We start from the raw sequence: 15,186 nt of genomic DNA, 5'->3' as shown, positions 1-15,186 counted from the left end.
CCCCCGCTTCCCCCACCGCAGCCTCCCGGGTAGCTGGGACTACAGGCGTGTGCCACCACGCCCACTACTTTTTGTATTTTTTTAGAGATAGGGTTTCATCATGTTGCCCAGGCTGGTCTCAAACTCCTGGGCTCAAGCAGCTCTCTCACCTCAGCCTCTCAAAGTCCTGGGATTATAGGGGTGAACCACCACGCCCGGACTCCCAAATCTTTTACAGTAGTCTTGTTCACTTCTAATTCAGTGACATTTTGAGGGAGGAGGGGTAACAACTCACCTTAATCAAGTCTCTCTAAAGCATTCAACTTAGTTTCACTAGGTTCATTTCTCACAGTTCATTGGTTTAACTAATAGTTCCCCAAATCACATCCTACCAGTATAAAAGCACAACTGGTATGAACAGGTTTGGGAACACACATAACTCAAGTATCAGTATGTAAGAGCGAGAGCATGGGGAGAGTTAGTGAAGAGTTTCTCGCAGACTGATTTCCTCTCACATTCATCTCTGGTGTGTTTATCCACGTTAGTGCTGTTCCAATGAAAGTCTCGTAGGACTGGGCAGCAAGATGGGAAAGATCCATGGAAGTCCATTGCTCATAGCTGATGATGATCTCTCACTGCTGAGCTTAGGGTTGAAGAAGGAGTGCCAGGTCCTTTGAAATCAAGAATTTACGAATCCCTTTCATTTATGGAGCCCTTAGCTCAGAGCTCTAAAGAAGAATGTTAGTCTTGTTCTCAAGAAGACTATATCCTATTTGGGAATGTTCGTAATGGTACAATCACTACTTTTGAAAACTTACTGTGTACCAGCAATAAACACTCTTCTACATAGACAATCTCATTCTGATATTTCTGTGCACATACTAGAGATTCTATTTCTGAAATAGCCCTATGTGGTAGTTTTATTACTATCCTCGTTTTCACCCAACAAATCTGAGGCACTGAGAGGTTAAGGACCTGGACTGAGGCTGCACAGCTAGAAGGTGGTAGACCCAAGAACATTCTGGAGGGCTTAATAAAGGGAGGGCTTCATCTAAGGGGCTTGACTTTCTTTCTTCTTTTCTTTCTTTTTTTTTTTCTTTTTGAGATGGTGTCTCGCTCTGTTCCCCAGGCTGGAGTGCAATGGTGCGATCTCAGCTCACTGCAACCTCCACCTCCCAGGTTCAAGCGATTCTCCTTGCCTCAGCCTCCCCAGTAGCTGGGATTACAGGTGCCTGCCACCACGCCCAGCTAATTTTTGTATTTTTAGTAGAAATGGGGTTTCACCATGTTGGCCAGGCTGGTTTCGAACTCCTGACCTCAGGTGATCCACCCGCCTCGGCCTCCCAAAGTGTGGGATTACAGGCGTGAGCCACCGTGCCCGGCCAGAGGGTGTTTGACTTTCTGATCATCCTCACAGATCTCCGTTTCAACTCTTCTATCTTCTCTCCTCTAGAAGTGAATTCCATTCTGGCTGTGATTCCGGCCTCTGGGTTACCCAGCCCCAATCAAGGTAGAAAGAATCACACCATAATATTTCTGAAAATCAGCCTTTTAATCTAGTTGAACCCAGTGAGTGGGGAAAGAACTAAAATATTTTTTTCCCTTGAGACTTTGATTATAAGAATAACAGGTCAGAGGTGTCTCTTCCATAGGAAACTGACATCCCCTATGTCCTCCGAGTTTTTTTTTTTTTTCCAAAAAAATGCATAAAAGTAGAATTTCAACTCATGTGCATGCCACACATTTCCATCCCCACCCCACCCTGCCCCACCCTCTACAGGCACACATATTCACACACCAAAGGGACTCCTTTCTGTAACTGAGGAACAGAATGTAAAAAAAGAAATCCATCCAAGTGGCCACAGATACCAGAAATAGCCAAATGCATTTACACTCACAACATCAGTCAACTCATATGCACAAGGAAAAGCTTCTCCAATTGGAGCTTAGAGCCAAAAATTACAAATGGCAGAGACTTGAGCTATCCATAAGATAATTTTAAAAATCCTTCCACTGGACACTCCCCTTCATTACAAAAGTATGCAAACAATCTTGCTATAAATGGAAAACAGGCATGTGGCTCTCTCCCTGGGATATGAGGGCATAGCTAAAATTCCCTGGGTGGAATTAAGCCTGGACCATTGCTCCTCCCTTTCAGGACAAAAGGGAAAGGATGAAGAGGAGCAGCAGGGTAGGGACCCACCTCAGGAGCAGGTGGGGCACCCTGGAGCTGCCCCAGGGGCTGGGCACGTGTTGGCATGTGACCAGCTGATGGAGCACAGGGGCAAGCGGGCCAAGACTGGGTTGTAGAGAGACCCAAGTGCTCTGCACCCACAGGGAGTCCAGAAGGTAGAGGTCCACGGACAGGACAGGGCTGGCCTCCTTTGTTCCTCCACCTAAGGCCTTGGGAATGATGGCGTCCGTCTGAGAGAGGCTGCACGATGATTTTAGGGTCGCAGGAAGGATGCTTCCCATCTGGACATAAGTGCACAAACCACGTCTATCTGGATCTGAAAAGATGACTTCCCCTTCACACAACCCCCACTCCCTACCACTGCAGATCCCAGCAGAGTGGTGGGAGGTCTTGGCAGTGGGAACCAGCCCCTTCACCAAGAAATGCTGTTGCCACACAGCACACAGGCTGAGGCACATTGGTGGGGGGTTCAGAGGAACAAGGAGAAGAGAGGAAGAGGAATCTGTGACCCGCCTTGTGACTGGTGGGCAGATTCAAGTCTCAACCGCTGCTGCTGAGCAACTGGGCATCTGCGTCTTGGAAGAACAAGACGGGGTGGGGGTAAAGGCTTGAGGCCTGGGCTCTAGGTTGGGCAGGAAGGGATGGGGCAGAAGTCAGGGTTCCATCTATAGTGACAAATTGTAGGGGTTTGCTTGGGAAGTACCATCTTTCGTGGAAGGTGCCGGGTGTATAAAGGAGTACCTTTGGGCAGCCTGGTCCCAAAGCTGACAGCCCAGGTCTGGTGCTGCCCAGGGGAGAAACCAAATCATTAGTGTGTCCACACTGCGGGGGCCGCGAGATTGTCGAAGCCTGGCTGAGAGCTGATCGATATGCGTTCTGGGATATTCCTCTAAGAGGGAAGAGACTGCAGCTCTCCTAGGAGGGGTCCCCAAGATCCCTGGACTCGCCACCCCTTGCCTGACTCTACTCTTGGGGCTCCCCAGGGAAAGGGGAACTGCAACTTCAGGCAGTGTAATTTGTCTAAAATAAAACACGGGGAAAAGAGGTAGCTGCGAAACATGGAGCCATCCTCTACTTTCTCCCCACCTCCCACACACACTTTGGGACACAGCCAGATTTGGGGCCAGATTGAGGGCCAAAGGAGACAGGGTGCTGGAGGCAAGGCTGGCGATGCCCAGGGTCCTCGGCTGTGAGGCTGGGTGCGGCGTCAATGCATCTTGCCCAGTTGGATCTTCTTCCAGGCCTCGGAGGCTGTGAAGATGCATGAGTCCAGAATGCCAGCGACAGTGAAGGTCCCGCCAATGATGGCACAGATCTGCAAGAGGGCAGGGGTGGGGTGGGAGTGTCAGAGGTCAGTGCTGGAGGATGCACCAGGCCAGACCCCTCCCACACCATGAGATGATGGGCTCTGCAAGGCAGACATTGCCCCGTTAAGCCCATAATGCCCACTACATAGTCACCAAGAGTCTGGAACATACTTAGGGCTCAAAGGAAACCAGTTATTGGATGGTGGATTTAATAATAATAAAATAATTATTACCATTATGAGCTCCTTTAATTCCCATATTCACCCTCTGAATGAGGAAGGCAATTATTAGACCCATTTCACAGGGGAGGAAACTGAGGTTTATTAGGTAACTTGCCTAAGTTCACCACGTAAGTAGCAGATGCAACTTGAACACAGGTACGTCTTAACCCTGGAGCCTGGGGTCTTAACCTCAACTCTGGATTTATCACATATTTACAATCCCATCTGCAGATGAAGGAAATGGAGGTTCTGAAAGGCAGTCCCAGGGGCCCAAGGTCACACAGCCAAGAAGTGGCGTCCTGGGATTTGATGGGTAGTAAGCAAATTATCATATGAATAAACGCAAAATTATAACATAGGCAAGTGCTACAAAGGAGAGAGAGGCCTTTGGTGCTACCAGAAAGCTTCTATTAGGGCAAGGTTTCTAATGGCACCATTGACATTTGGGGCCAGAGAATTTTTTGCCACAGGAACTGTCCTTTGCAGTGAAGGATTTTAGCATCCCTGGCCTCTACTCAGGAGATGCCGGTCATCCCCCCTCTCCCATGCTGTGACAACCACAATGTCTCCAAACATTGCCAAATGTCCCCAGAGGTCAAAATTGCCGCTGGTTGAGAACGGCGGTAGCAGGGAGATAATGAATGTCACCTGTCACATCTGTGCTTCATAACTGCCTGCCACATCATAATCTACTAACCACCAGAAAATACACAATACTTACCTTCCCAGTGAATCCCCATCTCAACCCTAGGCGGTAGGTACTATTCTTAGACCTATTTCACAGCCAGGGAAACTGAGGCACAGAGCCCCTGAATCCCTCGTCCAATGCCACAGCAAGTGGCTGAATAGGGGTTCAAAACTTTGGAGTCTGTGCTCTTAATGTGACACCCTGCTGCTTCTCAGGCGCAAAACACCCACCTAATTGAATCACAAAGCTTTGCAGTGGTCAGGACACCATTTGGGACTAATCGAACTAACGTTATGTTTTACTCAAAATGTTATGGCCTACAAACTGCTTTCTGATGACTTCAGAGAATCAAAGCATGGATGATGGAAGACAAATGAAGTTCATAGAAGGTTTGCAAGGAAACTTATTGCTTTGTAGGGACAGGATCTCACTCTGTCACCCAGGCTGCAGTGTAATATGTGATCACAGCTCACCGCAGACCCCAGCTCCCAGGCTCAAGTGATTCTCCTGCTTCAGCCTCCGGGGTAGCCAGGATTACAGGTGGTGCCACCATGCCAATTTTTAAAATTTTTAATTTGTAGAGGTGAGGTCTCGCTATGTTGCCCAGGCTGGTCTCCAACTCCTGGGCTCAAGTGATCCACCTATCTCAGCCCCCCAAAGTGCTGAGATTACAGGCATGAACCACTGCTCCAGGCCTTGCAAGAAAATTTTAAACATATTTTCCTCTTGAGCATCTACTTTATGTCATTCATAAGAACCAACACCTCCTATCCTAGCAGCAGCCATAGGTCTCGGAGGAGCAGGAGTCCTACAGCCCATGAGGGAGATGGCTCTTCACTGAGTACCCATGGGGTACAGAGAGGGAAATAACTTGTCCGAGGTCACACAGTACATGGGGCACTCGCTCTTCCCCCCATGCCACATTTAAGGGGCATTTAAATGACCACAGGACTCAGAAGAAATAAACAGTTGTGTGGCCCCAGAGGCCATTAGCGGCCCCAGAGGCACCACAGGTGGACGGCCAGCCACTGACCTGCAACCTCTGGGGAACTCTGGGAGCCAAGAACACCTTAATAGATGAACTGGTGCCCAGTGGTGGGAGGCCAGGAGACACAGCAAAGGCGAGAGGGAAGTGCGAATCAAACCAGTGTTTATTTTTTAAAATGATATTTCCATGAGATGAGCTAAGCAGAGGACTGTGAGGCCCAGGACGGACAGACCAGGTCTGTATGGATGGGTGGCAGGAAGCAGCTGGTCCTCCAGTAATAACAGCCCAGGAAACTGGAGCGGCCCCCTAGGGAGTGGAGAGGACTGGGGGGCGCTGGGGGGATTATGGTGAAGTGTTTTAAGTGGGCAAGGCCCCTCCCTGCCGGCCTTAGAGCATGACGCAGGGGTACTTTTCAGGGAAGATGACGGCAGGGGAGCTGGTTTATTTCGGTAGAGTGGATCAGATGATGGGAGATTTTATACCACAAAACGCTTTTAGAGCTTGGATCAGAAGATAGGAAAATGTGACTTACGAGCAATGAAGCAAAAACTAAAAAATAACCACACACACACACACACACACAAAACACATCTGTATTCATCTACACACAATTTGGAACCCGAATGCTTATGACTCACAGACACCTGGCACCCAGTCTCAACTTTCCTTTCATGGGGCTGGCCCAGACCAGAGGGAGACAGTGTGTATATTGAGGTACACAGGAAAGCACATCGCCTGAGGGGAAACTGAGGCCCTGGGGCATGGAAACTGCTATGCAACTGGCTCAGTCACAGGGTGAGTGACTGCAAGCCTGAAGGCTAAGGGGGAACCCTGAGGCAGACTCCCTCTGAGTATCTACTGATACTGGTCAGTGTGCCCCCATCACCCCGCATCTGTTGAAGGGGCTGGTCACTGTTCACTTGAGGAGGTGAGGGGAGGGGAAATCCTGTCACATTCCGGGGGCTTCCCTCAAAGCTGAGAGAACTCAGCCGGCACAGTGGCTCATGCCCGTCATCTCAGCACTTCGGGAGATGGAAGGATGGCTTGAGTCCAGGAGCTTGAGCCCAGCCTAGGCAAAACAGTGAGATCCCCATCTCTACAAAAAATAAAAAAAAAAATTGGCCAGGTGTGGTGGCTGTGGTCCCAGCTACTCTGGAGGGTGAGGCCTGAGGATCATTTGAGCCCAGGTCAAGCCTGCAGTGAGCTATGACTGCACCACTGCACTCCAGCCTAGGTGACAGAGCAAGATCATGTCTTTTTTCTTTTTGAGATGGAGTCTCACTCTTGCCGCCCAGATTGGAGGTGATCTTGGCTCACTGTAACCTCTGCTCCTGAGTTCAAGAGATACTCCTGCCTCAGCCTCCCAAGTAGCTGGGATTACAGGCGCCCATCACCATGCCCAGCTAATTTTTGCATTTTTAGTAGAGATGGGGTTTCACCATGTTGGCCAGGATAGTCTCGAATCCCTGACTTCAACTGATCTGCCCGCCTCGGCCTCCCAAAGTGCTGGGATTACAGGTGTCAGCCACCATGCCTGGTTCCGTGACTTAAAACAAACAAACAAAAAATGCTGAGAGAACTCTAGCGGCCAGGCCCACATTGCCACAGCCCTGCTTTCATTATTTTATCTCTCATCCCTCAGGCCTCCCCAACACACTGGCAGTCAGTAGGAGGTGACTGGCATGAGGTGACGTAGTCACAGGAGGGGGTTCTGGCACTCCCAGGAATGGCACTTCCTGGATTCTGACATATGCAAAGATTCAGAAATGTCCAGCGCCAGGGCATTTCCACACCTGAACTCGCTCAGGGAAGTGGCTGGTCATGGCTGTCCCTGTCTTAGAAGGTCACCATGCCTACTGGAACATGGGGAGATGCAGCCATGAGGCTCTGCCAGGTGGTGTATCTGCCTTGGAATTCAGGCCCTACATGGGTGGCAGCAAGATGACAGGCTTTGCCATTGAGGATTCCTGGGATGATGTGGGAACAATGGGATCCAACAGCAGATATTCTGAAGCTGGAGGAGATGCTGGCGGGATCTCAGGAACTCACAGAGGGGAGGGCAGGGGTGCCACTGGCAGGAGGGAAGACGGTGATTGGCATGTCCCTGGGCTGTGGGGACGGGGCCTGGGAGGAACACTAATGAATTAAAATGAAAATAAAGCAAATTGCAGTCCTGATACTTAGTTCCCACAGCCTGTTGTTCACACAGAGAAACGAGGCCTCTCCAGGGGAGCCCAGGGCAAAGCTGGGGCTGGGAGGTGCGTACCTCCCTGTTGGACATGGTGAGGGTGGCACGAGGTGAGGGCTGGGGAGTCCACCCGGCTTTCCTGCCATGGCAGCAGAGAGCACCCAGCCTTTGCAGGCTGCATCGTGGCATCACTTGCTAATTCTAGCCATGAGACAGCCTTTATGGGCCTCAGTTTCTTCACCTATAAAACAGGAAAGCCAGCCGGGTGCAGTGGCTCATGCCTGCAATCCCAGCACTTTGGGAGGCCAAGGTAGGAGGATCACGTGAACTCAGGAGATTGCGACCAGCCTGGTCACATGGTGAAACCTGTTTCTACTAAAAACACAAAAATTAGCTGGGCATGGTGGCAGGCGCCTGTAATCCCAGCTACTCGGGAGGCTGATGCATGAGAATTGCTTGAACCTGGGAAGTGGAGGTTGCAGTGAGTCGAGATTCAGCCACTGCACTCCAGCCGAGGTGACAGAGCAAGACTGTTGCCAAAATAAATAAATACATAAATAAAAACAAAAATAAAGCGGGAAAAGCCCTGCTGCTCTGCTGAAAACACATCTGGAGCACCTAGCACTTAGACGTTCAGTAAACGAAACCAGATCTTATCTTTCAGTTCACTGGAAGGCTCTAACCTTGTGGTTAAGATCTGGAATTTTCTAAACCTGAGACCCACTCAACCAGAAACATCAGTAAAATATTACTTATTCCCCAGAGCACACCTTTGGGTCTCAACTTCCGTTCTCTCTCTAGCACTTTTAGCAGAGGGCAGGATGAGTCATATAAGAACAGGACAGCAAGAGTGTCCCAGGCACCACGGGCAGACTCTCTGTGGCTGCCGGGGGCCCACACACTCCAAGGGCCCTCTGAAGTTACCCAGCAACCCATTCAACAGATCGGGTAGCTGAGGCCCAGACAGGGTGTCCTCAGGTGAGTGCCAAGATGTGTTTGTGATGAAGAACGTCCCTGCGGGGCACAGCACCTTAGGCCAGAAGTGGGTTCCACCCTTGGCCAGTGAGGGAGCTCCCTAAATCTCAGCACCTCAAGTCTATTGGGAAAACTCTCATTTTCCTGAATGCCCAATGAGAGAAGATAGCAGACATAACTGACCACATGGGCGGTGCACAAGACGCGGTTGTTGAATAAGTAAAGAAGTGAGTGAAAGAATGAGGAGCGGATGGGTGGGTTCCAGAGTGAGGGAACGAATGACCTGCTCAGGAAAGGCACAGAGTTCCACACCCAAGGCAGGGGCAAAGGTGGCTTGCTCAGGGGAGTCAGTTGGGGGCGTGGGGAAGGCAGTGCTGATGAAAAGGTGGGCCTGGAGGGGGAGACCCCAGATGGGGCAGGCAGGAGGTGCCCCTCTCCACTAAGTTGCTGCGCCTGGAGACCCTGCACCTGGAAAGCGATGCCATGGAGGGCCTGGGCTTTGGAGGCTGGCAGAACTGGCTTGGACCCCTCCATCCATGTGCTCTTGTGCCACCCTAGCTCCCGGTGCCTGTTTTGTGGCTTTTAAAAATGGGAAGACTGGCCGGCCATGGTGGCTCGTGTCTGTAACCCCAGCACTTTGGGAGGCCGAGGCGGGTGGATCACCTGAGGTCGGGAGTTTGAGACCAGCCTGGTCAACATGGTGAAACCGTCTCTACTAAAACTACAAAAATTAGCCGAGTATGCAGGCAGGTGCCTGTAATCCTAGCTACTCAGGAGGCTTGAACTCGGGAGGTGGAGGTTGCAGTGAGCCGAGATCACGCCACTGCACTCCAGCCTGGGCAATAAGAGTGAAACTCCGTCTCAAAAAAAAAAAAGGGAAGACTAATCCTCACCCCCTAGGACTGTGGTGGCATTGACTGAGAGTGGCTTGGTCCCTTGCCGCTGCCATGCTCTTGTATCTCCCAACCAGGCCTCAAGGCTTGGGGAGAACCTGGGGCGGGGTCTTCCCTGTGGCGGATGAGGAAGCAGGGCCGCTGAGCCAGGAAGGGCCACCTCGGCCAGTGCACGCACCACTGCTCTGGGCAGCAGCCACAGCTCCAGAAACAGAAACAAGGACAGTTCAATACCTGGGCCCCAGTGAGTCTGAGGGCAGTGCAGGAAGCGGCATTCATCAGACGTTACCCGATAATGCCCCTCTGTGCCCACCAGCAACTTCCTCCCAGGGGCCCCGTCAGCTTCTTGGCCTCCCACTGTGACTAGAATGAAGTCAGCCTGTCTACCTTTAAAAGAGGTGCGTGTGTGTTTCCCTTACATTTTCATTATGGTTCTTAATTCCTTAGGGGAAGGATGTGTTAGGCACACTGGAGGGGGAGCTAAACGCCTGTTTTTCCACCAGCACAAACGCCTTCCCAGTGCATTAGTACCCCCCTCCCCATTACTCTCCCACAGCGTGCAATGGAGAGGCACCACACACACCGCCGTGGGAGGTGAGATTGTGGGCTTTGGAGTAGACACTCCTGGGGTCCAATCCCAGCTCTGTGGCCCTGGCCGGGAAAGCCAGTTCACCTCTCTGAGCCTCAGCTTCCCCCATCTGTAGAATGGGGCCCACTGCAGGGACTGGGATGACACTGTCCAGCTGCCTGCTGCACCCTAAGTGCCCAGGAACTGTTCAGTCACTTTCCTTGTTCACTCAGCACTGCTTTAAAAGCGTGTGGAGGAGGCGCGGCATGAGGAAATAAATAATGAATTGGAGTCTCATCAGGCTCCAGCAGCGGCAGACAGGCTGGAGCCGGGGATGAGAACACCAAAGTCGTGGAGGAGGCAGAAGTTGGGGGTGTAGTCCTGGAAGGGAAGTGGTTGACTGGGCCCTGGAAAGGCTGGGAATGGGGGAGGAGAGGGTGTGGTATCAGGCCTTCCAAAGCTCTGGGGGCCTCGGGAGAGTAGAGGCCTCCCCCTGACATTTTCACAATTCCTATGGGCTGCAAAATACCCACCCACCCCACCTCGAAAGAATTCACTTTGGTTGAGCATCTATTATGTGCTGGGTCTGAGATGGCACCTTCTCCTCTTTTCTCATTCAATCCTTGCCACTGCTAGGTGACCCTCATTTCAGACAAGGACACAGAAGGTCAGAGAGGGAATGACTTGTCTACGGTCACAAGGCTACCGAGTAAGCAAGGATCACTAGAAGCCAGGTTTGGGAGGCTGCCAAGGGCCTGCTTTTTCTCTTAGCCCACCTTGCCTCATTCCCAGCCGGAAGACTCTTCCTAGCCCCTCTCTTCACGTACAGATAGCTCCCATGCAGGGAATCTGTCTTCTCAATTCTGTTAAGGTTTACGTACCAAATTTCCTGACGTAAGGGATCCCCGTCAGCAAGGGCTGTGAAGTAAGAAGCTGTGCATCTATAAAAACCAGCCTGGTGTGCAAAATGGAGCCCACTCGGTCTCATGTTCCTCTTCCGCCTCCGAACCTGCTCTGGGAGCGCGTGCGCCAGGAGGCCCCTGTCTGTGTGCACACCCAGTTTGGAGCAATCTGTCTCTGGAACACAACCTTCTTGAAGATCTAGTTCAGCTCAGAATACCACGGAAGGATCTGAACTGAAGTGTTTTGCACATTTCCAGACCTGAATCACCAAGCTCCTAATATGGGTTCTGTTCTGTCCCTTGGAGAACAGATCGTCTTGGTGGGGGGTGTACCAAGGCGTACAACTCTCCTTCTATTTGCTCACTGTTTGACACCTATTTATTCCCACAGTGATGCACTGGATCTAGAGATCAGCGATGACTAAACCTGGCTTTGTCGGAGCTCATGGTCCAAGGAAGGGAGACCCCGAGGGAACTCTGAGCAGGGTAGTGGGGGCAGAGAGGAGAGAACCGAGGCTGCATATGGGAGCTCTGAAGGCTATCCTGCCACTCCAGGGCCAAGACGATCATTTTTCTAACTCACATCATCTCAGTGGGTAGAACCTTCTCAGTTTGAAGTTTGTCTCTTGTCAATTCTTCTTCTTGTTTTTTTTTTTTGAGATGGAGTCTTGCTCTGTCACCCACGCTGGAGTGCAATGGCACAATCTCGGCTCACTGCAACCTCTGTCTCCCTGGTTCAAGCGATTCTCCTGCCTCAGCCTCCCAGGTAGCTGGGATTACACGTGCACACCACCATGCCTGGCTAATTTTTGTATTTTTAGTAGAGACGGGGTTTCACCATGTTAGTTAGGTTGGTCTTGAACTCCTGACCTCATGATCCACCGGCCTCGGCCTTCCAAAGTGCTGGGATTTCAGGCGTGAGGCACCGCGCCCGGCCTTGTCAATTCTTCTTAATGCCCACCGCCCTCTTTCCTGCCCCAGCCCTTGCTGCCTTAGTTTCTGGCAAATGTTTGCAGAAGCCTAAACAGATGAACAAAAGGTATCAGATATGGGCAGGAAAACTTGCAAACTATCAGCCAATCTGCCTCAGATGGACGATGGCTTTTTTAATGGTTTGTATATGTGAAGCTGTGATTTCACCATGCATATTCACAATAAAATAAAACTTTGTTTCCTGCTCTAATATTTCTTCCTGATTCCCAGGATGAAAGTCACTGTATCAAATGGTCCTGGTGTCTGTCTTACCGGGAGTTCTATGACTTCTGGGGGCTCTGTTGCTGCAACACCCCTGACAGCCCTTGTTTTGGAAGACAGAGGCTCCCGAGACAGTGCTGGGGGTAGGGGATGTTGCAGAGGCAGGCACTGGGGTCACGTTTGAGTCTTGCCATTTGCTGGCTGTGTGTTTTTGGATGAGTTTTTTCACCTCTCTGAGCCTCAGTTTAATCCATTTATAAAACAGGAACAAAATCATCTACCTTGAGGGGTTGCTGGGAGGGCTAAAGGAGGTAACTATGTAATTACCTAATAGGGGTAGCTATATGATCACTTTTTCCCCTCATCCTGTCTGGCTAGGGAAAATATGATCTCTTTTTTTTTTTTCTTTTTTGAGACAAGGCTGGAGTGCAGTGGCATGATCTTGGCTCACTGCAGCCTCCACCTCCCGGGTATAAGTGATTCTCCTGCCTCAGCCTCCACAGTAGCTGGGACTACAGGCATGCACCACCACACCTGGCTAATTGTTTGTATTTTTAGTAGAGACGAGGTTTCGCCATGTTGGCCCGGCTGGTCTTGAACTCCTAGCCTCAGGCGATCTGCCCACCTTGGCCTCCCAAAGTGCTGGAATTACAGGTGTGAGCCACTGCGCCCAGCTGAAAATATGATCACTTCTTTAGGCAGCTGCCCCTTACACATTTTTGAGCACCTGTGTCCAGGCCAGGCCCTTCACTGGATGCTGGGGACACAGGTAAGTCAGACCCGGAGGTCATCATCAGGCCTGGCAACCAGGCAGGGCAATCTAAAGTCTGGGGGATTAGTCCCCTGGTTAGAAAGCATGAAGGAGGGCAGCAGAGAGGAACATCTGTGGGTGGGGCTCCCTGTAGCAACTCTCCCTCATACCCAAGTTAAGCCCTGGCCAAGGGCCCTGAGCACCACTCGAGTTAAGTGAGCTGCACAAATCTTCAAGAATGATAGGTTTTGAGTAGCACACAACAGGAGGGTGTCATCGCCATCCGGTACTTCTTGGTGGGCAAAAACCATCCCGGCCATACTGGCCCAACTGGCGCTTTGTGACTTCTGGCTGTTCCTCCAAAATAAAATCAACCACGCAAGGAAAGAGATCTGACACCTCTGAAGCCATCCAGTCTGTCACCACAAACCACTTGAAGGCAATCTCAATCTCAAAAAGGGAGCTTCAGCAAGTGGCAGGGGACAAATGTGTTGTGTGGGAGGGGAGCACTTTGGAGGGGATTACTTGCATGTCGTCAAACATGATCTGTTTACTCCCTTAGCACTGGAATGTTCTGATAGAGCACAGAACATCACTCTGAGCAAGGTGCCCCACGTGCCGAGAGAGAGGAGCTCCAGGAAGCCTGGCTAGAGACTTCCAGGAGGAAAAACTGTTTAGGCTGGGGATACACAAGCCCTTTTGGGACAGTGAGACCCTGGGCGGGGGGGCAACCCGGAAGCAGCCAGGTACTTAACACTTGGCAATGCATCTGGGAGGCCCCACCTGCCTCTACCCTCCCTCCCTCCAGCCCACCCACAGCTGCCTCCCAGCCCCGCAGCCGCCACATGACGACATCCTGACCTAAGCCCCTCTTCGTCTCCAGCCCCTCTAAGGAGCTATTTGCAGAGGCCCCCATTTGCTGTTTAGGGGCTTTGCACGCAAGTGTTTGATTTTAAAAAGAGAGAAAGAGAAGCCACAGCAGGTGCCTCCACTTCCATCCCAGCCCCACCCCACCCTCCGAGGGCTCCCAGGGATCTTTGTGCCGTGTGTGTATGTGTGTGTCTGGGTGCTGGCGTCATCCCCACATCTGCTGCCCTGTGACAAGGGCCTTTGAAGCTCCACAATGACGCCATCTGCCAGGCATGGCCAGCCGGCTGGCTCCTTCAGAGCTGACCCCACGGTTACCATGGCAACCAAGGTGGTGGCACGGGGCCTTCGGAAGAACCACCAGGCTAATGATGTCAGGAGGTTCCCTGCAGCAGTGTGGCCCACAAGCCCGGGGCTTTGTCAGCCCATGCTTGAGCAGAGGTGGGTGGGGCAGAGATGGAGGACAGGCTGGTGGCCAAGGACAGGAAGAGAAGAAGGAGTCATGGACTACAAATGCCTACCCCCATGCCTGGCTAATTTTTGTATTTTCAGTAGAGATGAGGTTTTGTGATGTTGACCAGGCTGGTCTTGAACTCCTGACCTCAAGTGATACCTCTGCCTCAGCCTCCCAAAGTGCTGGGATTACAGGCATAAGCTGCCATGCCCGGCCATTACCAGGTGATTTTTAATGCCCAGAGTCTCAGCTGCTTTCCATACAACAGCAAACAGAAACAGGGACAGAGAAGAGCCTTCTGAACCCTACTGTGAGGCATGGATGGAGGGGGTTTCTCTGTTACAGTCAATGCTACAGGTGCTAGGGCCTCTGAGGAGTGGTCTAGACCTGCATGGAGGCACCAGGGAACCTACTTGTATCTCTGTGTGTGGCTTATCGTGGGAATGAAGTAGGAGAGCTGGAGTAAGAATCAGCACCAAGACCCACTTGGGGTGTGCTATCCTGTGGGGTCTTGGGTGAAATCATTTGCTCACAAATCCCCTGATTTTTTGGGTCCTGGGGTCTGTGCATCTCCCCTCAGAGTAGCTACATCCACGTCCCTGCACACCAGTAGTACATGTGGGTTCCCGTGGCTTCACATCTTCCCAACCTTTGTCGTAGCAGGTTTTCAATTTTTTTTTTTTTTTTTTTTTTTTTTTGAGACGGAGTCTCCCTCTGTCACCCAAGCCGGAGTGCAGTGGCGCAATCTCGGCTCGCTACAAGCTCCGCCTCCTGGGTTCACACCATTCTCCTGCCTCATCCTCCCCAGTAGCTGGAACTACAGGTGCCCGCCACCACGCCCAGCTAACTTTTTGTATTTTTAGTAGAGACGGGGTTTCACCATGTTAGCCAAGTTGATCTTGATCTCCTGACCTCATGATCCACCCGCCTTGGTCTCCCAAAGTGCTGGGATTACAGGCATGAGCCACCATGACTGGCCTTCTTTTTTTTTTGAGACAGAGTCTCACTCTGTTGCCC

The 15,186-nt window shown here is 51.4% G+C and overlaps 1 protein-coding gene across 1 annotated transcript in view; it reads right to left on the bottom strand.

Annotated features, from left to right (window-relative positions):
* Positions 1–1,512: 1,512 nt before the first annotated feature.
* The window catches only part of ERGIC1 (endoplasmic reticulum-golgi intermediate compartment 1), a 118,908-nt gene continuing 105,234 nt past the window's right edge, over positions 1,513–15,186 (bottom strand). Inside the window, exon 10 of the mRNA XM_033180310.1 lies at positions 1,513–3,488. Coding sequence (XP_033036201.1) covers positions 3,381–3,488 — 108 coding nt within the window. The 3' untranslated portion in view covers positions 1,513–3,380. The remainder of the gene's footprint in view (positions 3,489–15,186) is intronic.

This window comes from Trachypithecus francoisi, unplaced genomic scaffold (genome assembly GCF_009764315.1).
Source record: "Trachypithecus francoisi isolate TF-2019V2 unplaced genomic scaffold, Tfra_2.0 Lachesis_group2, whole genome shotgun sequence".
Taxonomy (NCBI): Eukaryota; Metazoa; Chordata; class Mammalia; order Primates; family Cercopithecidae; genus Trachypithecus; species Trachypithecus francoisi.
Note: the sequence above shows the minus strand (reverse complement) of the source record. Positions and strands in the feature narration are given on the sequence as shown.